Source organism: Callithrix jacchus, chromosome 14, assembly GCF_049354715.1.
Source record: "Callithrix jacchus isolate 240 chromosome 14, calJac240_pri, whole genome shotgun sequence".
Lineage (NCBI taxonomy): Eukaryota > Metazoa > Chordata > Mammalia > Primates > Cebidae > Callithrix > Callithrix jacchus.
In genome coordinates this window covers 50,020,194-50,043,600 of record NC_133515.1, presented here as the reverse complement: position 1 = coordinate 50,043,600, position 23,407 = coordinate 50,020,194, and the positions used below count along the sequence as shown (strand labels likewise).

The 23,407-nt window shown below is 36.9% G+C and overlaps 1 protein-coding gene across 6 annotated transcripts in view; it reads right to left on the bottom strand.

Moving 5' to 3' along the window:
* The window catches only part of VPS54 (VPS54 subunit of GARP complex), a 99,227-nt gene that overhangs the window by 12,607 nt on the left and 63,213 nt on the right, over window positions 1-23,407 (bottom strand). For all 6 annotated transcript variants that reach the window (XM_035272432.3, XM_078349192.1, XM_035272433.3 and 3 more), the window contains 4 exons: window positions 19,081-19,186; window positions 18,130-18,217; window positions 17,446-17,567; window positions 17,252-17,332 (listed from right to left, as the gene is read on the bottom strand). In XM_035272432.3, the coding sequence (XP_035128323.1) occupies window positions 17,252-17,332; window positions 17,446-17,567; window positions 18,130-18,217; window positions 19,081-19,186 (397 nt within the window). The remainder of the gene's footprint in view (window positions 1-17,251; window positions 17,333-17,445; window positions 17,568-18,129; window positions 18,218-19,080; window positions 19,187-23,407) is intronic.

The following is a 23,407-nucleotide window of genomic DNA, read 5'->3' as shown; positions in this document are numbered from 1 at the left end:
CTGAAGTACCTAGCTCATCTCACTGGGACTGGTTAGACAGTGGGTGCAGCTCATGAAGGGCGAACAGAAGTAGGGTGGGGCGTCGCCTCACGAGGGAAGAGCAAGGGGTCAGGGAATACCTCTGCTAGCCAAGGGAGCCAGGAGGGGTTGTGCCGTAAAAAAACAGTGCATTCCGACCCAGGTATTACACACTTCCCAGGGCCTTCACCACCCACAAACCAGGAGACTCCCTCCAGTGCCAACCCACCAGGGCCCTGGGTTTCAAGCACAAAACTGGCCAGCTGTTTGGGCAGACACCAAGCTAGCTACAGGAGTTTTTTGTTCATACCCCAGTGAGACCAGGAACTCGAGACTCTTCACTCCCCTGAAAAGGGGTCTGAAGCCAGGAAGCCAAGTGGTCTAGCTCAGTGGATCCCACCCCCACTGAGCCCAGCATACTGTACTGGCTTGACATTCTCATTGCCAGCACAGTAGTCTGAAGTTGATTTGGAACACTAAAGCTTGGTGAGGGGAGAAGCGTCCACTATTACTGAGGCTTGAGTAGGCGGTTTTCCCCTCACATTGTAAACAAAGTTGCCAGAAGGTTCGAAATGGACACTGCCCACTGCAGCTCAGCAAAGCTGCTATAGCCAGACTACCTTGCCAGATTCCTCCTCTCTGGGCAGGGCATCTCTAAAAGAAAGGCAGCAGCCTCAGTCAGGGGCTTATAGATAAAACTCCCATCTCCCTGGGACAGAGCACCTTGGGGAAGAGGCAGCTATGAGCCCAGCTTTAGCAGACTTAGATATTCCTGCCTGCTGGCTTTGAAGAGAGCAGTAGATCTCCCAGCACAGTGCTCAAGTTCTGCTAAGGGACAGACTGCCTCCTCAAGTGGGTCACCGACCTCTGTGCCTCCTGAATGGGAGACACCTCCAAGCAGGGGTTGACAGACACCTCATACAGGAGAGCTCCAGCTGGCGTATGGCAGGTGCCCCTCTGGAACAAAGCTTCCAGAGAAAGGAAAAGGCAGCAATCTTTGCTGTTCTGCAGCCTCCGCTGGTGATACAGGCAAACAGCATCTGGAGTGGACCTCCAGCAAACCCTAGCAGACCTGCAGCAAAGGGGCCTGACTGTTGGAAGGAAAACTAACAAACAGAAAGTAATAGCATCAGCATCAACTAAAAGGATGTCAACACAAACTCCATCTGAAGCTCACCAACATCAAAGCCAAAGGTAGATAAATCCATGAAGATGGGAAAAACCAGCACAAAAAGACTGAAAATTCCAAAAACCAGAATGCCTCTTCTCCTCCAAAGGAACATAACTCCTTCCCAGCAAGGAAATAAAACTGGACAAAGAATGAGTTTGACGAATTGACAGAAGTAGACTTCAGAAGGTGGATAATAACAAATCCTCCAAGCTAAAGGAGCACATTCTAAACCAATGCAAGGAAGCTAAGAACCTTGAAAAAAGGTTAGAGGAATTGCTAACTAGAATAACCAGTTTAGAGAACATAAATGACCCGATGGAGCTGAAAAACACAGCACAAGAATTTCATGAGGCATACGCAAGTATCAATAGCTGAATCGATCAAGGGGAAGAAAGGATATCAGTGACTGAAGACCAACTTACTGAAATAAAGCATGAAGACAAGGTTAGAGAAAAAAGAATGAAAAGAATCAGAGCTTCCAAGAAATATGGGACTATGTGAAACGTCTATGTGTTTGATTGGTGTACCTGAAAGTGACAGGGAGGTGGACCCAAGTTGGAAAACACTCTCAAGATATTATCCAGGAGAACTTCCTCAACCTAGCAAGATAGGCCAACATTAAAATCTAGGATATACAGACAACTCCACAGAGATACTCCTCAAGAAGAGCAACCCCAAGACACAATCTCCAGATTCACCAAGGTTGAAATGAAGGAAAAAATGTTAAGGGCAGCCAGACAAAACAGTGGGTTACCCACAAAGGGAAGGCCATCAGACTAACAGTGGATCTCTCTGCAGAAACCCTACAAGCCAGAAGAGAGTGGGGGCCAATATTCAACATTCTTAAAGAATTTTCAACCCAGGATTTCATATCCAGCCAAACTAAGCTTCAAAAGTGAAGGAGAAATAAAATCCTTTACAGAAAAGCAAGTACTGAGAGATTTTGTCACCACCAGGCCTGCCTTACAAGAGCTCCTGAAGGAAGTACGAAACATGGAAACAAATAACTGGTACCAGTGACTGCAAAAACATACCAAATTATAAAGACCATTGACACTATGATGAAACTGCATCAACTAATGGGCAAAATAACCAGCTAGCATCATAATGTCAGGGTCAAATTCACATATAACAATATTAACCTTAAATGTAAATGGGTTAATGCCCTAATCAAAAGACACAGACTGGCAAATTGGATAAAGAGTCAAGACCCATCACTCTGCTGTATTCAGGAGACCCAGCTCATGTGCAAAGACATACATAGGCTCAAAATAAAGGGATGGAGGAAGATTTACCAAGCAAATGAAAAGTAGCTGCAATCCTGGTCTCTTCGATGAACTTGAAACCAACAAAGATAAAAAAAGACAAGAGCATTACATAATGGTAAAGGGATCAACGCAACAAGAACTATCCTAAATATATTTGCACCCAATGCAGGAGCACACAGATTCATAAAGCAAGTTCTTAGAGACCTACTAAGAGATTTACACCTCCCTATGATAATAGTGGGAGACTTTAACAGCCCACTGTCAATATTAGATCAACGAGACAGAAAATTAACAAGGATATTCATGACTTGAACTCACCTCTGGATCAAGCAGACCTAATAGACATCTACAGAACTCACCACCCCAAATTGACAGAATATAAATTCTTCTCAGCACTATATTGCACTTATTATAAAACTGACCACATAATTGGAAGTAAAACATTCCTCAGCAAAGGCAAAAGAATGGAAATCATAACAAACAGTCTCTCGGATCACAGTGTAATCAAATTAGAACTCAGGATTAAGAAAGTCACTCAAAGCCACACAACTACATGGAAACTAAGCAACCTGCTCCTGAATGACTACTGGGTAAATAACAAAATGAAGGCAGAAATAAGTTCTTTGAGACAAATGAGAACAAAGACACAACCTACCAGAATCTCTGGGACACAGTTAAAGCAGTATCTAGAGGGAAATTTATAGCACTAAATGCCTACAAGAGAAAGTGGAAAAGATCTAAAATTGACACCCTGATATCACAATTAAAAGAGCTGGAGAAGCAAGAGCAAACAAATTCAAAAGCCAGCAGAAGACAAGAAATAACTAATATCAGAGCAGAACTGAAGGAGATTGAGGCACAAAAGACCCTTCGAAAAAAATCAGTGAATTCAGGAGCTGGTTTTTCAAAAAGATCAACAAAATAGATAGACTGCTAGCCAGACTAATAAAGAAGGAAAGAGAGAAGAATCAAATAGACACAATAAAAAGTGATAAAAAGAAATATCACCACTGATCCCACAGAAATACAAACGACCATCAGAGAATACTATAAACACCTCTATAAAATAAACTAGAAAATATAGAAGAAAAGAATTTCTGGACACTAACACCCTCCCAACACTAAACGAGAAACAAGTTGAATACCTGAATAGACCAATAACAAGTTCTGAAATTGAGGCATCAATTAATAGCCTACCAACCAAAAAAAGTTCAGGAACAGATGGATTCAGAGCCAATTTTACCAGAGGTACAAAGAGGAGCTGGTACCATTCCTTCTGAAACTATTCCAAACAATAGGAAAAGAGGGACTCCTCCTTAAATCATTGCATAAGGCCAGCATCATCCTGAGACCAAAACCTGGCAGAGACTTAACAAAAAAAGAAAATTTCAGGCCAATATCCCTGGAACATCTATGTGAAAATCCTCAGTAAAATACTAGCAAACCAAATCTAGCAGCACATCAAAAAGCTTATCCACCACAATCAAGCCTGGGATGCAAGGCTGGTTCAACATATGGAAATCAGTAAGTGTAATGTATCACATAAACAGAAGCAATGAGAAAAAAACCACAATTATCTCAATAGATGCAGAAAAGGCCATTGACAAAATTCAACAACTCTTAATGCTAAAAACTCTCAAGAAACTAGGTATTGATGGAATGTATCTCAAAATAGTAAGAGCTATTTATGACAAACCCACAGCCAATATCATACTGAATGGGCAAAAGCTGGAAGCATTCCCTTTGAAAACTGGCACAAGACAAGGATGCCCCCTCTCACCACTCCTATCCAACATACCATTGGAAGTTCTGGCCAGGGCAATCAGGCAAGAGAAAGAAATAAAGGGTATTCAAAGAGGAAGAAAGAATGTCAAATTGTCTCTGTTTGCAGATGACATGATTGTATATGTAGAAAAACCCATCGTCTCAGCCGAAAATCTCTTTAAGCTGATAAGCAACTTCAGCAGTCTCAGAATACAAAATCAAGGGGCAAAAATCACAAGCATTCCTATACACCAGGAATAGACAAACAGAGAGCCAAATCATGAGTGAACTTCCATTCACAATTGCTACAAAGAGATTAACATACCTAGGAATAAAACTTACAAGGGATATGAAGGACATCTTCAAGAACTACAAACCACTGTTCACGGAAATAAGAGAGGACACAAAAAAAATGGAAAAACATTCCATGCTCAAGGATAGGAAGAATTAATATCATAAAAACGGCCATACTGCCCAAAGTAATTTACAGATTCAATGCTGTCCCCATCAAGCTACCATTGACTTTCTTCACAGAATTAGAAAAATCTACTTTAAATTTCTTATTTAACCAAAAAGGAGCCCATATAGTCAATGCAATCCTAAGCAAAAAGACCAAAGCTGGAGGCATCACACTACCTGACACTCAACTATACTAAAGGCTACAGTAAGCAAAACACCATAGTACTGGTACCAAAACAGATACACAGACCAGTGGAACAGAACAGAGGCCTTAGAATTAACACCACACATCTGCAACCATTTGATCTTTGACAAACTAGACAAAAACAAGCAACGGGGAAAGGATTTCCTATTTAATAAATAATGTTGGGAAAACTAGCTAGCCATATGCAGAAAACTGAAACTGGAACCCTTCCTTACACCTTATACAAAAATTAACTCAAGATGGATTAAAGACTTAAATGTAAGACCCAAAACCATAAAAACCCTAGAAGAAAACTAAAGCAATACCATTCAGGACATAGGCATGGGCAAAGACTTCATGAGGAAAACACCAAAAGCAATGGCAACAAAAGCCAAAATTGATAGATGGAACCTAATTAAACTAAGGAGCTTCTGCACAGCAAAAGAAACTATCATCAGAGTCAACAGGCAACCTACAGAATGGGAGAAAATTTTTGCAATCTATCCATCTGACAAAGGGCTAATATCCAGTATCTATAAAGAACTTAAATTTACAAGAGAAAAACAACTCCATCAAAAAGTGGGTGAAGAATATAAACAGACACTTTTTGAAGACATTTATGTGGCCAACAAACATGAAAAAAAGTTAATTACTGATCATTAGAGAAATGCAAACCAAAACCACAGTGAGATACCATCTCACACTAGTTTGAATGGCAATCATTAAAAACTCAGGAAACAGATGCTCGAGAGGATGTGGAGAAATAGGAATGCTTTTACACTGTTGGTGGGAGTGTAAATTAGTTCAACCATTTTAGAAGACAGTGTGGTGATTCCTCAAGGATCTAGAACCAGAAATACCATGTAACTCAGCAATTCCATTACTGGGTATACACCCAAAAGATTATAAATCATTCCACTATAAAGACTCATGCACACATATATGTATGCAGCACTGTTCACAATAGAAAGACTTGGAACCAATCCAAATGCCCATCAATAACAGACTGGATAAAGAAAATGTGGCACATATACACCATGGAATTCTATGCAGCCATAAAAAAGGATGGGTTCATGTCCTTTGCAGGGACATGAATGAAGCTGGAAATCATCATTCTCAGCAAACTAACACAAGAACAGAAAACCAAACACCGCATATTCTTACTCATAAGTGGAAGTTGAACAATAAGAACATATGGACACAGGGAACAGAACATCAAACACTGGGGCCTGTTGGGGGTTGGGGGGGTAGGGGAGTGATAGTATTAAGAGAAATACCTAATGTAGATGACGGGTTGATGGATGCAGCAAACCATCATAGAACATGAATACCTATGCAACAAACCTGCACATTCTGCACATGTATCCCAGAACTTAAAATACATATTTTAAAAAGGAAAAACAATTAATCTGAAAAAAGAAGGGAAAATTGGTCAAAGAAGGAACAAACATAAGATAACTAGCAACATGGCATATTTAAATTCAACTATATAAATATATTTAATTTAAATGGTTTAATAGGTCAATAAAAGACAGCAATTGTCAGATTAAGAGTAAAAAAGCAAGATCCAGCTTCATTCTGGGTATAAGAAATTAATTTTAAATATTAAAGCATAGATACATTAAAAGCAAAAGATAGTAAGAGAAACACCATCAAAACACTATTCAAAAAATTGGAGTGATTACATTTGTACTACATAATGTGCACTTCAAAAAAGGGAATGTAACCAGGCATAAAAAGGGTATTACAGGCTTTGTGCAGTGGCTCATGCCTCTAATTCCAGCACTTTTCTCCAAGGTGGGCAGATCACTTGAGGTCAGGAGTTCGAGACCAGCCTGGCTAACAGAGTGAAACCCCATCTCTACTAAAAATACAAAAATTAGCAAGTTGTAGTGGTGGGCATCTGTAATCCCAGCTACTCAGGAGGCAGAGGCAAGACAAACATTTGAAACCAGGAGACGAAGTTTGCAATGAGCCAAGATCACGCCCACTGCACTCCAGCCTGGGAAGAGAGCAAGACTCTGTCTCAAAAAAAAAAAGAGGGGACACTATCACATAATAAATATAAAAAAAATAATAATCCTAAATGTGCATGTATCCAGCAATAGAACTTCAAGATATGTCTAACAAAAACAAAGATCTGAACAGAAAAATAGACAAATTTACAATTATAGTAAAAAACCTCAGGGCTCATCTCTTAGTAACTGATAGAAGATACAAAATCATTAAGGACAGAAAAGACCTAAATAACACTACCAACCAACACCACCTAGTTGATAAACAGAGAACACTCCACCCAACAAGAGCAAATTATACCTTCTTTTCATGAGGATGTGGAACATGAGCCAAAATATTCTTTGGCCACATTCTAGGCCACAAAAGAAATCCCAGACATAAAATAACTGGAGTCATACAAAACAGAATTAGACTTGAGATCAAAACAAAGATTGCTGGAAAATCCTAATACATTTAGAAATTAAGTAACAGACTTCCAAATAACCTAAAGCCAAAGAAGAATCACAGGAGCAATTACAAAATATTTTGAATGAAGTAAAAATAAAAGCACAAAGTATCAAAATTTGCAGGACACAACAAAAGCAGTATATAAAGGGAAATAGCATCAAATGCTTATAATCAAAAAAGAAAAGAAAAGAAAGGTCTCAAAAAATCTGGGCTTTTACCATGAGAAATCGGAAAACAGCTAATTAAATCCAAAGCAAGTTAAAAGAAAAATAATATAGAGAAGTATAGGAAAATATCAAAATAATACAGACAGGTGTAGGAAAATATCAAAATAAAAGATCAAAATGTGTGATAAACTTCTAGCGAGAAAGGGGGAGGTGAGGAAGACTTGATAAATTAACATCATTACCAATATAATCAAAGAAAGAGCAGGTAATACTACAGATCCTCGCTGACATTCAAAGAATAAAGGAATATTATATACAAGTTGATGCTTCCAAATTAATAACAGATGAAAGGGGTAAATCCATTCAATGAAACAAACTTCCAAAGTGTACTCAAGAAGAATTAGATTACCCACACAGTCCTATACGTATTTTTTTTTAAATGAACTTACAGTTAAAAACCTGCCTGTAAAGTAAGAAGAAAGACCAAATGGCTTTACTGGTAAATTCTCCATAAAACTTGGGAAAAAATAATACCAACCCCCCACAAATTCTTCCAGGAAATACAAAAGGAAGAATATTTTCCAACTCATTTTATGAGTCCAGTATTACTCTGATACCAAAATCAAATAGGCACTTCAAAACAAAACAAAACATCCTATAGACTAATATCCTTCATAATACAACCACACACATACACACACACACACACACACACACACACTTTGTATGAAACCAAAGTTGGCTCAACATTAAAAAATCAATTAAGGCAATTCACCTTGAAAATCCTAAAGGCAATCTTAAAATACTTAGAAATTAAGAAGTTAATTAATTTCTTCAGACTAAGAAAGGCAGATCATATGCTTATCTCAAGAGATGCACAAAAAAGTATCTGACAAAATTCAACATCTGTTTGTCATACAAACCTCTCAGCAAACTAGAAACATAAAGAAACTTCCTTAACTGGATAAAGACCCCTATAAAAACCTATAGCTAACATCATACTTAATGGTTAAAGACTGAACATTTTGTCCCAATATTGGAGAAACCAAGGATATCTGCTTTTACCAATTTTATTTAATTGTTCTGAAGGTCCTAGCCAATGCCATTAAGCAAGGAAAAGAAATAAAAGACATACAGATTGAAAACGATGCAAGATTCTATTTGCAGACAACATGACTGTGTATGCATAAAAATCCCAAAGAATCTACAAAATTGGAATTATAGCTAATACATGAGTTTAGCAAGAATGCAGGACAAAAAGTTAATATAGAAAAGTCGATGGTGTTTTAACACACTAGCACTGAATAACTGGAAATTTAAATCTTATAAAAATATCATTTACAATAGCATCAAAAATCAACAAATACTTAGGGGTAAACCTACTAAAGTATGTGCAATAGTTGTTTACTGGAAACTACACAATTTTGATGAAAGAAATTAAAGACGTAAGGAGTAAAGAAATAGGCCCAGTGGTGTGTGGTAGACATTTAACGGGCTTCCTGGGAGAAAAGCACTCATTTGTAGTATTTGTTGATTTCTGTGGTGTAAATATTCACACCATGGGCAAAGTTACCAGTGTGCTGTTACTGAATGTAGTATTGGGAAGAGATACGCAACATAGGTTCTGGCTAGCAGGTGCAATCTGGCTCTGGTACAAAGCTGGATATACTCTGTGGATGAGAAGACTCAATAATGTCAATTATTGATCTATATATTCAATGCAATTTCGATCAAAATCTGAGCTGCCTTTTTGGTTGTATTTGATAAGTTGATTTAAAAACTTATAGGAAAAAGCTAAGGACCTAGAATAGCCAAAACAATTTTGAAAAAGAACAATATTAGAGGACTCACATTACCTTCTTTCAAGATTTACAATAATGCTGGAGTAGCTAAGACAGTGTGGTACTGGAACAGAATACAGTTTCAAAAGAAAATCCAATGAAAACAGTTGATTGATTTTTAACAAGAGTGCCAATGGAGAAATAATAGTCTTTTTAATAAAAGGTGCTGGAATTATGAAAAATGAACACTGACTTATACTTCAGATTATATATAAATATCAACTAGAAATAAATCATAAACTTAAATATAAAACCTAAAACAGTAACATTCTAGAAAAATAATTGGAGAATATCTTGGTAACTTGGGTTATACAAAGATTTCTTGGCCAGGCTTGATGGCTCATGCCTATAATCCTAGCACTTTAGGAGGCCAAGGCGTTTGAGACCAGCCTGACCAACATGGAGAAACCCTGTCTCTACTAAAATACAAAATTAGCTGGGTGTGGTAGTGCATGCCTATAATCTCTTGCCTCCAGCTACTCAGGAAGCTGAGGCAGGAGAATCTCTTGAACCTGGGAGGTGGAGGTTGCAGTGAGCAGAGATCACACCATTGTACTCCAGCTTGGGCAAAAAGAACAAACTCTTTTTTTTGAGATGGAATTTCGCTCTTGTTACCCAGGCTGGAGTGCAATGGCGGGATCTCGGCTCACCGCAACCTCCGCCTCCTGGGTTCAGGCAATTTTCCTGCCTCAGCCTCCTGAGTAGCTGGGATTACAGGCATGCGCCACCATGCCCAGCTAATTTTTTGTATTTTTAGTAGAGACGGGGTTTCACCATGTTGACCAGGATGGTCTCGATCTGCTGATCTTGTGATCCACCCGCCTTGGCCTCCCAAAGTGCTGGAATTACAGGCTTGAGCCACCGTGCCCGGCCAAGAGCAAACTCTTGTCTTAAAAATATATATATTTCTTAGGATGGAACATAAGCAACATGAACAATAAAAGAAAAAACTAAAGTGAATTTCATCAAAATCAAAAATTGCTCTAAGACACCACTAATGAAAAGCCAAGCCACAAACTGGGAGAAAATACTTAGAAGCCACACACCTGATAAAGAACTTGTATTGAAGATATATAAGGAACTCATATAAGAAGATGAACAACCCAATATTTTTAAATAAGCTATAAATCTGAACAGATACTTTACCATAGAAAAGATATGAATGGCAAACAAGCACACAAAAAGATGCTTAACATATGTCATTATGTAACTTCAAACCACTATGAGATATCACTCCAAACACACCTACAAGAGGACTAACATTAAAGAATAAAGTGATGGTGAAGAGCACCTGGAACTCCTATACATGGCAATTAAAAAGGCAAAAGATGCACTTTAGAAAATTTTAGAAAAATTTTTGCAGTTTTTTATAAAGTTTTATATTTCCATAATTCACAACTGCCAATCTTAGTCCAAGGTATTTATACTAAAGAAATGTAAACACATACCCACATAAAGACTGTACATGTATGCTTATAACAGCTTTCTTTATAACGGCCATAAACTAGAGAAAACTCAAATGTTTATCAATTGGTGAGTGGATAAACAAATAGTAGTGAATCCATACAATGAATACTACTCTATAATAAAACAAAACAAACCACTGTAAATGCTATAACATCTATGAACACCAACAACATTATGCTAAATGAAGTGTGGCAGAGTAGACTAGATTCTGTATAATTCTACTTAGAGGATATTCTGGAAAAGGCAAGACTATATAGACAAACATCAGATGAGTAGCTTTTGGAGGCTTAGTATGGGGAGTGAATTGACTAAGAAAGTGCCCAAGATAATGTTTACCAATGATGTTCTATAACTTGCAGTAGTTCTACTAACTGTATTTTTAAACCATACACTTAGAAAGGGTGAATTTTACAGAGTGTAAATTATACCTCAATAAACCTGATATAAATTGCTTAGCTTTCTACTGGTAGTCACAGCTCTCTTCTGCCTTTCCACCAGATCTCTCACTTATGTTTGCCCCCTCTGATGCATTAGCCAAATGGAACTATTACCTTTACTATTAATAAGAACAACAGCAGAAGCATTGCAGTCAGTATTTACTAGAACTTGCTATGGTCAGATACATGATAAAAGGAAAGCAGTTCACATATATTATCTCATTAATACAACCTTATGACATAGGCTCCACTATTATCCTCATTTAGAGACAGAAACTGAGGCTTAAGGAGAATAATAATTTGCCCAAGGTCCTTCAATAGCTAATACGTGACAAACATGGGCTTTGAACTTAGGTTTACCTGACTCCACAACCCTGACGATGAATTGCCTTAAGATTTGTACCAACATGTTTGTTTATGCTGTTCTCTCAGATATCTCTTCACCTCAATTTCATTTGCTCTCATCTTATCTATCCTTAAAAGCAAAATTTATATGCATGCCTCATCAGTAAGGCTTTCCCAAAATCTTCCTCACCAGCTGACAACCATCTCTTCCAAAGCAAAAGAAGCTCCAGCACTAAATTATTTCCTTATTTATAACACTTTACATATATCCTATATCCTGTCATAGTCATTGATCTACTTCCTAGACTACATATTTTGCTATTGGAAGACAAGATCAAAGGCTTATTCATCCTTGTGTATCCCGGATACCTAATGAAACTGTTTATATTAATACATAACTTACAGAATGAATGAATAAATGAATGATGGTTGGAACATTAGCTGTTAGTACAATTAGATATTGTTTCATTATACCCATGCAAAGGTACCCTTACTTATTAGTTTCTTCTTTTTTTTTTTGAGACAGAGTTTCCCTCTTGCTGCCCAGGCTGCAGTGCAATGGCACCATGTCGGCTCACTGCAACCTCCACCTCCTGGGTTCAAGTGATTCTCCTGCCTCAGCCTCCCGAGCAGCTGGGATTACAGGCACCCACCACCAAGCCTGGGTATTTTTTTTTTTTTGTATTTTTGGTAGAGACGGGGTTTCAACACGTTGGCCTGGCTGGTCTTTTAACTCCTGACTTCAAGTGATCTACTTGCCTCGGCCTCCCAAAGTGTTGGGACTACAGGCATGAGCCACCGTGCCCAGCCACTTATTAGCTTCTTAAAATTAACCCATATATTACTGTGTCATCCTTCTTTCCTAAAATTACATTTTCAAATAAGAATATGAAAGGTTAAGAACTGAAAGGCAAACTGAAACCAAACACTGTCTGCTATTTTGATATGAATTAAAAACAGGGTCAAACTCCTGAGCAACACATGAAAGCAAATAGAACAGGAGTGGCAAAGAGAGACTTGTCAACACAGAAAGAATGTAATATTCCAGAGTAATAGGAAAAGTCATCAACGGAGAAGACAGTAGAGAGAACATTATGTTATAAAAGCCTGACCATATTCTTCAACAGGTCAATGCTATACATATTTTTTTAAATGAGGACGGGGGTGTTCTAGTTTATAAGACTCAAGAGATATAATAAACAAATGCAACCTAGAAGCCTTTGTCCAAAAAAACTATTATAAAAAGACATTTTGAGATAATTAATGTTTCAAATAGGAGAATAAATATTAGATTATTTTGAGGAATTGTTAGCTTTGTTAAGTATGGTAATAGTGTGGTTATGTAAAAACGTTCTTAGCTTTTAAAAAGCATACTTAAGTATTTAGGGATAAAATACCATAATGCCTCAAATTTAAGAAATATTTTAGCAAAAAAGACAAAATTGTTAATAACAAATATAGGTGATGTGTACATGGGAAGCTCATTAAACAATTCTCTTTTTTCTTTACAGAAAAAAAAAGAGTAAGTTGTCATAGGAAAAAGTCTAGTCACTGTGGTAATTCTTATTCAAAAATTCTGTGGATGACCAAAGTGACAGATTAAAATCAGAGTTTTAAGAGTAGTAGCACATTTTCAGTTTTGCTTCATTATATTCCACAGCCTATTAATAGTTCCACTATTTTTTTTCTTTTTTACAGATAAGTTCTTGCTGTGTCACTCAAACTGAAGTTCAGTGGGGTGATCATAGCTCACTGAAGGCTGGAACTCCTGGACTTAAGCCTAGTTCCACTATTTAACACATGCTTTACTCTCTACTGTTAGCTGTTAACAGTCTTCTACCTTGTTAGGTGGTAAACTTCTTGAGAGCAGACACAATATTTTTGGTACACAGAAGAATGCTGTGTATCGAAAAGGAAACTGGTAGAATAGAACTGCTTTTGAATTTAGCTTGTGCTTGGCACTCATGAAGAAAATAAAGCATCTCTGAACAGTAATTTTTCTCCCTCCAGTACTAGAAACTAATTTAATAGGCATAACATAGTATAGATATGTTTGTACATAACTATGAATTCCTTAAGCTTCTTAAAATTGAAGCATAAAACATCTGTGTTATCAACTACACCAGAGGCTCTCAAAGTGTAGTCTGTTCTGGGAGTCAGAGACCCTTTTAAGGAATCTGGAAAGTAAAAGCCACTTTCATAATGATATTATTAATAAGATGTTATTTATCTATTTTACTCTCATTCTCTCATGATTGAATAGTGGGGATTTTTAGATGACTTGTGGTGATACCATTATTCTGAAGGCTAATAGAATATACATTGCGGTAGTCTTGTGTAAGTGAATGGGTACCACTTTATCTTATCCTTTTGATTCTTATGTACCTGCTGCTCCTGTCATTTTGGAATCTGAAGGATCCAAGTAGGATAAAAAGCAAATCAAAGTTCCTTGCTATTAAGGTTACTCCACATATGATCTTGGACAGAAAGTATACACTGAATAAACTTTCAGACTTTCAAGTTATGAAATTTTGGCTTTCCTCTTAAGACATGAATTGAGGAGATCGATCCAAGATGGCCGACCACTAACAGCTCAGGATTGTAGCTCCCAGTGAAAGCCCAGAGAACGAGACGACGCCACACTTTTGGACGAATTTTCGTCACTCACTGATCAGCCGATTCCCAGTGGAGGAGCCCCACGGGTCACCAGCGCGACTCTTGTGGCCGCGCAGCGGTTTTGCCGGTGTCTTGGCGCAGCAGCTCTTCATGCAGAGCCAACGGGACTGCTTCCCCTACTGAACGGAGTTTGGAGCTCCGGGAAGTCAGAGCCGCTTGTTGCGGACTCAAGAGGGAAGCCAGACCAGAGATTCCCGGGCAGAAGAGCACCATCAGTCTTATCGCTGCTATTTAGGCCGCCACAGTGGGTTGCTCGGATCCCAACACTGGGAATCAATAAGTCGGACGTCGACTCAGAAAACTAATTAGAAAGGCAGTTCATCTACAATGAAGGGAAAAAAACAGCCTAAGAAGGCCGAGTATACTCGAAATCAGAACCCATCAGCAACGGAACAAGCCCTGATGGAAAAGGACTCATCAGCAACCGAACAAGCCCTGATGGAAAAGGACTCATCAGTAACAGAACAAGCCCTGATGGAAAAGGACTGTGTTCCATTATCTGAAGTAGGCTTTAAAAGGTGGATGATAAGAAACTTCTGGGAGTTAAAGGAACTTGTTCTAACCCAATGTAAAGAAACTAAGAACTTGGAAAAAAGGTTAGATGAAATGTTGAAAAGAATAGACAATATAGAGAGGAATACAAATGAACTTATGGAGTTGAAAAATACAACACGAGAACTTAGTGAAATATGTACAAGCTTAAACAGCCGAATGGATCAAGCAGAAGAAAGGGTATCAGAGGTCGAAGATCAACTTAATGAAACAAAACAAGACAAGAATAGAGAAAAAAGCATAAAAAGGAATGAGCAAAGTCTCCAAGCAATATGGGACTATGTGAAAAGACCTAATATACGCTTGATTGGTGTACCTGAATGTGACGGAGAGAATGAATTCAAGCTGGAAAATACTCTCCAAGGACATTATCCAGGAAAATTTTCCTAATTTAGCAAAGCAGGACACTATTCAACCCCAGGCAATACAGAGAACACCACAAAGATATTCCTCAAGAAGACCAACCCCAAGGCACATAATCGTTAGATTCACCAAGATCGAAACGAAGGAGAAAATATTAAGGGCAGCCAGAGAGAAAGATCAAGTTACCCATAAAGGTAAGCCTATTAGGCTTACAGCAGATCTCTCAACGGAAACCCTACAAGCTAGAAGAGAGTGGGGGCCAATATTCAATATACTTAATCAACAGAACTTTCAGCCCAGAATTTCATATCCTGCCAATTTAAGCTTTACATTTGAAGGAAAAATAAAATCTTTTAGGAACAAGCAAGTACTCAGAGATTTTATTACCACCAGGCCTGCTTTACAAGAACTTCTAAAAGAAGCACTATACACAGAAAGGAACAACCAGTATGACCCTTTCTAAAAATACACCAAAAAGTAAAGAGCATTAACATAAAGAAGAATTTTTATCAACAAAAGGACAAAATAGCCAGTTAATATCAAACGGCAGCAACCCTAAATTTAAATCGACCAAATCTCCCAATCAAAAGATACAGACAAAATCTAACGGTATATCCAAAGATATACATAGACTCAAAATAAAGGGTTGGAAAAAAAAAAAACGTACCAACCAAATGGAGAGCAAAAATAAATAAATAAAAAGCAGGAGTTGCAATTTTCACATTTGACAAAATAGATTTAAAAGCTACAAGGATATAAGGATAAAAGGATTAATGTAATAATAAGAGATCTTAACATCCAGATACATAAGACCCATAATGAGATTTAGATTCAACGGGACAGAAAATTGATAACGATATCCAGGACTGGAACTAAGATCCAGAACAAATAAACTCAATAGAGCTCTCCATTTTAAACACACAAAATATACATTATCCACAAAATCTAACGATATATCTAAAGATATACAAAGACTCAAAACAAGGGGATGGAAAAAAACTCACCAACCAAATGGAGAGCAAAAATAAATAAATAAAAAGCAGGAGTTGCAATTCTCACACTTAATAAAATAGATTTCAAAGCTACAAGGATGCAAGGGTAAAAGGATTAATGCAACAATAAGAGATCTTAACACCCAGATACATAAGACACATAATGAGATTTAGATTCAATGAGACAACAAATTGATAATGATATCCAGGACTTGAACTCAGAGCCAGAACAAATAAACACAATAGAGGTCTCCATTTTAAACACATAAAATATGCATTAACCACTTTAAGCACTCAAAATATTGATCGGCCATTATTGAAACCCATTTTAGGAATGAAGTAATATTCCTTTTTCCCTCTTTTTCTTTTTTTCCCCTTCTTCTTCTCTAAAAAAAAAAAAAAAAAAAAAAAAAAAATCATCTAATCAAAAAGGGAAAACAGGGCTTCAAATTATTTTTCCAATTGAGAAATTCAGGAGATTGCCTGGGGGAACTTTTTTTCCACATTTAATTTTTTTTTTACAATTTAAAAAAAAAAAAGACATGAATTGAAGAAGTTAGGGAAAGGAAACAGTGAAAGATAGGGCAAGAGTGATTGGGACTGACTAAATGACATTTTTCTGAAGATACTTTCCCAGTATAATTGCAAATTCTTTGGGGAACACTGCTTCATTTGAGGACATAATAGGGGTGAAAAACAAACAAAGACCTGAATGTTGAACTGGATTAACATAAAAATACTTCTGCATAGATCTTCTACCATCCTTAGAATCATCTCTCCTACTCCTGCCAGACCCTTAGAATAAGAATATCAACTATTTTAGAAATCTGAAAATTTTGTTGAGTTGTTTTTTAAACCCTGAAAAAATTGATTTGTTAGATAACTGCAGGTTAGACCACAATGGATGGTCTCGGCTATAGCAGCACATGGTCACATTCTTCTGAAAAAAAATTTAAAATTTTACTAAATGGTAAATATCTTATCAAAGTTTAGATTATCTTATCACTCCTTATAAGGGACTCCTTATAAAATAGAAAATCATAATGTCTTTGAACAAAGTCTAGTAATTTCTAAAGATCATTACCTTAGATAACAGCTTGTCAAATAAGCTGTCCATTATCGCTACAAGCTTAGCTGATATTTCAGCTATGTGATCATGGTAGTCCTGCAATGAGAAATAATATTGTATTTTAAAGTCCCTGGGAAACATTTAAAAAATACTTAACAATTAAGGATATAAACTTATGAAGCTCCAATAGAAAACGTATAAAAAAGTACCTTAGTAATATGATCAAAATGCCTAAGCATGCTATATTGCTTAGGTGGTAGTCGAGCTTCAAAATGAGCCCGGATCACAGGAATGTAGTGCACAATTAACTGCAAACATCGGGAAGAAAGAGCTGAAGATCCAGGGAGTGGATATGTAATGGAGAAATTTTAAAAAAGGTATTAGTTGATTTTAATTATAAATCAAATCAAGTAAAAACATCGATTACTTTATAAAGATCCAGTTTATTTCATAAACGAAGAGCACTATGGAAGAAAGCAACATATGTCATTTTGTTTAATAATTTCATAAGGAATAATGTAATGAACATGCTGCTTTCACAATGAACTCAAGTTGTGAGTATTATCAGTATCACAATGACAAAACAACTGATTCTCTTCTGACCTTCGGATACCTTTCACCCTTAAATACTTTATACACATTATGTCTTAATATTTTCTAGAGTGGTATAACTTCTGAGTAACTTATACTTGGAGGGGAAATGCATCATAACCTTTTACCCGTGGTTAGTTTTTTCAGTGATGCGTACACATAAAATAGTAAGTAGCATTTATTTTTAGAGTAATGCCACTTTGGTTAGACCCATAAAAACACCAGTTATAATAAACACAGGATGAGTACAGTAACATCATTGTTAACACTTCAGCAAGTGAATTAAATGCAAGAATCCATACCCAAATTTTTTGTAGTTATTGTTTTTAGTCCAACAACTTGCAGTGCACCAGCTCCAAGAACTAACTGGCAACTTCTTGAATTGAAGTACTAACAAAAGAAGGAGAAAAAAAAACAAAATTTATTAAAAACTATTCTTTATGTGCTGGCAATGTGCTAACTGTTCTAAAAACACATTCCCCTTTCCTCTCAATGGCCAAATGAATTTTCTAGTAGAAGCAATTAGTATCTATTTAATGAAAAACAAATGAGAGGGGGATTCTAAATGATAATATTTACTGATACAAAAAAAGTTGAAAAATTCTAAAAACCAGTTCTCAGAAATTACTCTTTAGTTTGCACTTACAAAAACAAATTCTGTTTCAGTCATTCTTATTGGGAAGTCCTGTTTTCAAAAGTTATAAAAATCCTTCTTGGCTAAAACATGACAGCTCAAGTTCAGAACAGAATTAATTAACAGATTAGAGGTTTGAAAAAAATAATAAAGCCTTTCCTCTGTACTTGTAGTTTAAAATATCTCAATATAAAATGGCTGAATAAAATAATCACATTTTCATTTTATATCAGTGGTTCTGAAAGAATGATGCAAGAAAAATCTCTAACCTTAGTGAGATGAATTTTGTAAAGTTCAGTGAATTCCTTCCATGCACATTTGAAACTAGTCCAGGTTTTTTGACCTAAGTGGCCTCAGTCATGTTCAGCACCTAACGAACAAATCATCTCCTGTCTCCAATGTCATTAACAACCCTATGGGTGAATGAGGATCACCAACTGTGGAGTAAGAAGGAAGCAGGCAGCCTGTTTCCAGTAACGTGTTGTGATTCAGCCACAATCAAATGTTACAAAACTAATGTCTTAAGATAACTTGACCTTGAAATGTCTTTGAGTTAAAAGGTTAGTCACACAAATTAATTCTTCGATCAATTTTTCCACAATAGGGTGGTCATACACACCTTCAATAAATCTGACAGACGAGTAAGCATGTCAGTAGTAACAGATGGGATATTATCCACACACTGGCAATATTCAAGGATAATTCTTATTAACAGCAATACAGTTCTGTAAGAAAAGAAAAATGACCCAGCAGGAAATCAAAACAAGAAAAATCAAGCGGATTTGGCATACAAAAATTAAAATTACTTAATGGTGCAAAGGATCTCTGAGAATATAATAATCTTGGTAACTGTTAAAGTATGTGTTTTGTCTACTAGTAGAGCAGGTTCTGGACTAACACAAGACAAGAGAGGTGTCTAGAATGCAAAATTTAAAGAGGCACTTACTCTGTACGATTGCAGGATCAGCTTACACAACACTGAGAATGAGTGGCTCCTTAAATTTTGCAGGACAAGCATAACACTCTGTATGGTATTCTTATTAAGGGAATCACTTCAGTAAGATAGGTATTGCATTCCTTAGCCAATTCAGAAACACTGACAAAAAACCTATCCGGTGTTTCTGATTACCAAAGTGATAGGTCCTCCATCATAACTATTGAATTGATGAAGAAAACCTAGTCAGGATTTTCTTAGTGAGACAGAAAAAAAAACCTATAATGACTTCTAAGAAAAACATATCTCCTAAGAATTTTATAGGTAGGTCAAAAAAGGTTCTCCAAAGATAATAAAGTTATCAGCTCCATAGTAGGACAAGTAACATGTTGAAAAGACACACTACTGGGAGGTTAAATAAGATTGAAATTAAGGAGAAAAGAGTCATTCATCATAGAATATCTAAGTTCAATGAGATGCTCAGAAATGAGATCTATACAAAATAAGGATGTATAAAAGCCTGAAGCATATCAGGAACTAATGATTCAAGAAAGATAGTGTCTAGCCTTTGTAATAGCTTGTCAGACCATACTGGTCTCTATGTTTATTCCTCCTAGAGTCTGCCTAACTGGGCAGGAGTCCATTGCTTATCTTTTGTAATTATCTCTCATAAGTTATAATAGTTCTCCTTTAGCCAGAGAGTTTAATTTTTTGGCAACAGATTCTTTGCCTATAGAGGCAGAAAACAAGACAGCCAGAAGGGACAATTTCCATCAAGCACATGATGAGCAACCAGATAACCAATAGTTACGAGGGAAATCACAATTAGATAGAAGGGATGGGATTACAGGAAGGCTGAAGAAAGCTTTTCCTACCAGAAACAGGGAAGGACTCCAGAAGAGAAAGGAATGAAAGCTTTAGTTTAGAATGTGTGGACTTCAAGTATTTGAATACAGACCCAGAAAAAGCATTAATTCTATAAATACTAGTTGAGTGCTTATTATGATGCCAAGAAAAATAAAAATGGTAAGATTTGATCTCCACCTTTGAGGAATTCAGAGTCAAACTAGAAAACATATACATAAAAACCCTCAATAAACTCGGTATCGATGGAACGTATCTCAAAGTAATAAAAGCTATTTATGACAAACCAACAGACAATATCATACTTAATGGGCAAAAACTGGAAGCATTCCCTTTGAAATCCAGCACTAGACAAGGATGCCCTCTTTCACCACTCCTATTCAATATAGTACTGAAAGTTCTAGCCACAGCAATCGGGCAAGAAAAAGAAATAAAGGGTATACAAATAGGAAAGGTGGAAGCCAAATTGTCTCTATTTGCAGACAACATGATATTATACCTAGAAGACCCCATCGCCTCAGCCCAAAAACTCCTGAAACTGATAAGCAACTTCAGCAAAGTCTCAGGATATAAAATCAATGTGCAAAAATCACAAGCCTTCCTCTACACCAATAACAGACTTAAAGAAAGCCAAATCAAGAACAAACTGCCATTCACAATTGCTACAAAAAGAATAAAATACCTTAGAATACAACTCACAAGGAACGTAAGGGACCTGTTCAAGGAAAACTACAAACCACTGCTCAACGAAATCAGAGAGGACACAAACAGATGGAGAAACATTCCATGTTCATGGTTAGGAAGAATTAATATCATGAAAATGGCTATACTGCCCAAAGTAATTTACAGAATCAATGCTATACACATCAAGCTACCATTGACTTTCTTCACAGAACTGGAAAAAGCCACCATGAACTTCATATGGAACCAAAAGAGAGCCCGCATAGCCAAGTCAATTCTAAGCAAAAAGAACACAGCGGGGGGCATCACACTACCGGATTTCAAACTATACTACAAGGCTACAGTAATCAAAACAGCATGGTACTAGTACCAAAACAGAGATATAGACCAATGGAACAGAACAGAGGCATCGGAGGCAACCCAACATAGCTACAACCATACAATCTTTGATAACCTGACAAAAACAAGCAATGGGGAAAGGATTCCCTGTTCAACAAATGTTGTTGGGAAAACTGGCTAGCCATGTGCAGAAAGCAGAAACTGGACCCCTTCCTGACACCTTACACCAAAATTAACTCCAGATGGATTAAAGACTTAAACATAAGACCTGGCACCATAAAAACCCTAGAGGAAAATATAGGCAAAACCATCCAAGACATAGGAGTAGGCAAGGACTTCATGAACAAAACACCAAAAGCATTGGCAACAAAGGCCAAAATAGACAAATGGGACCTAATGAAACTCCACAGCTTCTGCACAGCAAAATAAACAGTCTCTAGTGTGAATCGGCAACCAACAGAATGGGAAAAAATTTTTGCAGTTTACCCATCTGACAAAGGGCTGATATCCAGAATTTACAAAGAACTCAAACAGATTTACAGGAAAAAAAACAAACAAGCCCATTCAAAAGTGGGCAAAGGATATGAACAGACACTTTATGAAAGAAGACATATATGAGGCCAACAATCATATGAAAAAATGCTCATTGTCTCTGGTCATGAGAGAGATGCAAATCAAAACCACATTGAGATACCATCTCACGCCAGTTAGAATGGCGATCATTAAAAAATCTGGAGACAACAGATGCTGGAGAGGATGTGGAGAAAAAGGAACACTTTTACACTGTTGGTGGGAGTGTAAATTAGTTCAACCATTGTGGAAGACAGTGTGGCGATTCCTCAAGGCCTTAGAAATAGAAATTCCATTTGACCCAGCAGTCCCATTACTGGGTATATATACAAAGGACTATAAATCGTTCTACTGTAAGGACACATGAACACATATGTTCACTGCAGCACTGTTTACAATAGCAAAGACCTGGAATCAACCAAAATGCCCATCGATGATAGACTGGATTGGGAAAATGTGGCACATATACACTATGGAATATTATGCAGCAATCAGAAATGATGAGTTTGTGTCGTTTGTAGGGACATGAATGAATCTGCAGAACATCATTCTCAGCAAACTGACACAAGAACAGAAAATGAAACACCGCATATTCTCACTCATAGGCAGGTGACGATAAATGAGAACACATGGACACAGGGAGGGGAGTACTAAACACTGGGGTCTGTTGGGGGGAAAAGGGGAGGGCCAGCGGGAGGGGGAGCTGGGGAGGGATAGCCGGGGGAGAAATGCCAAATGTGGGTGAAGGGGAGAAAGGAAGCAAAACACACTGCCATGTGTGTACCTATGCAACTGTCTTGCATGTTCTGCACATGTACCCCAAACCTAAAATGCAATTTAAAAAAAAAAAAAAAAGAAAACATATACATAAATAAATAATTCTATTATACGATTGTTAAGTGCTAAGATTGAGTGATACAGAAGTACATTCTTCCTGGAGGGGTGGCCATTTCAAAAAACACTTACACAGTGATATGAACTAAAGAAAAAAAGTGAAAAAGAATGCTTGTCTAGATATCAGGAGAGACCTAGGTCACTTTAACCACCTTATCTTCTAAGCTTCAATTCTCATAGTGTAGAAAGGAAATAATCCCCGATACCTCTATTTTACAGTGTAGTTGTAAAGATCAAATGAGATGACACATATATGAAAATACTTAAGCTGTGAAGTACTGTTAAAGAATATGAAGATATATTTTAATTACCAATTTAATAAAAGACATATAGTACTAGACAAAAAATGATGGAATCTGTATGCTTCTTAGTTAACTTGAATTTGAGATACTTTTACTGGTAAAAGACCTAGTGACTCAAATGATGCCAGTGAAAATAACTACCAACAACTAGTAACTTCTTATTAGGTGCCAGACCTGCACTAAATGCTTTACATAAATTATTTGTTTAAGTTTCACAATAATTCTATGTATAGTACTATTTTCCACATTGTGTGGGTTCTGGAGTCCACAACTTAAACTACTATGCTATAATACACTCTAAGAAAGCAACGAAAGAAAAGAAAAAGCCTGGGATAACAATAATAATATCATGGATCCACTAC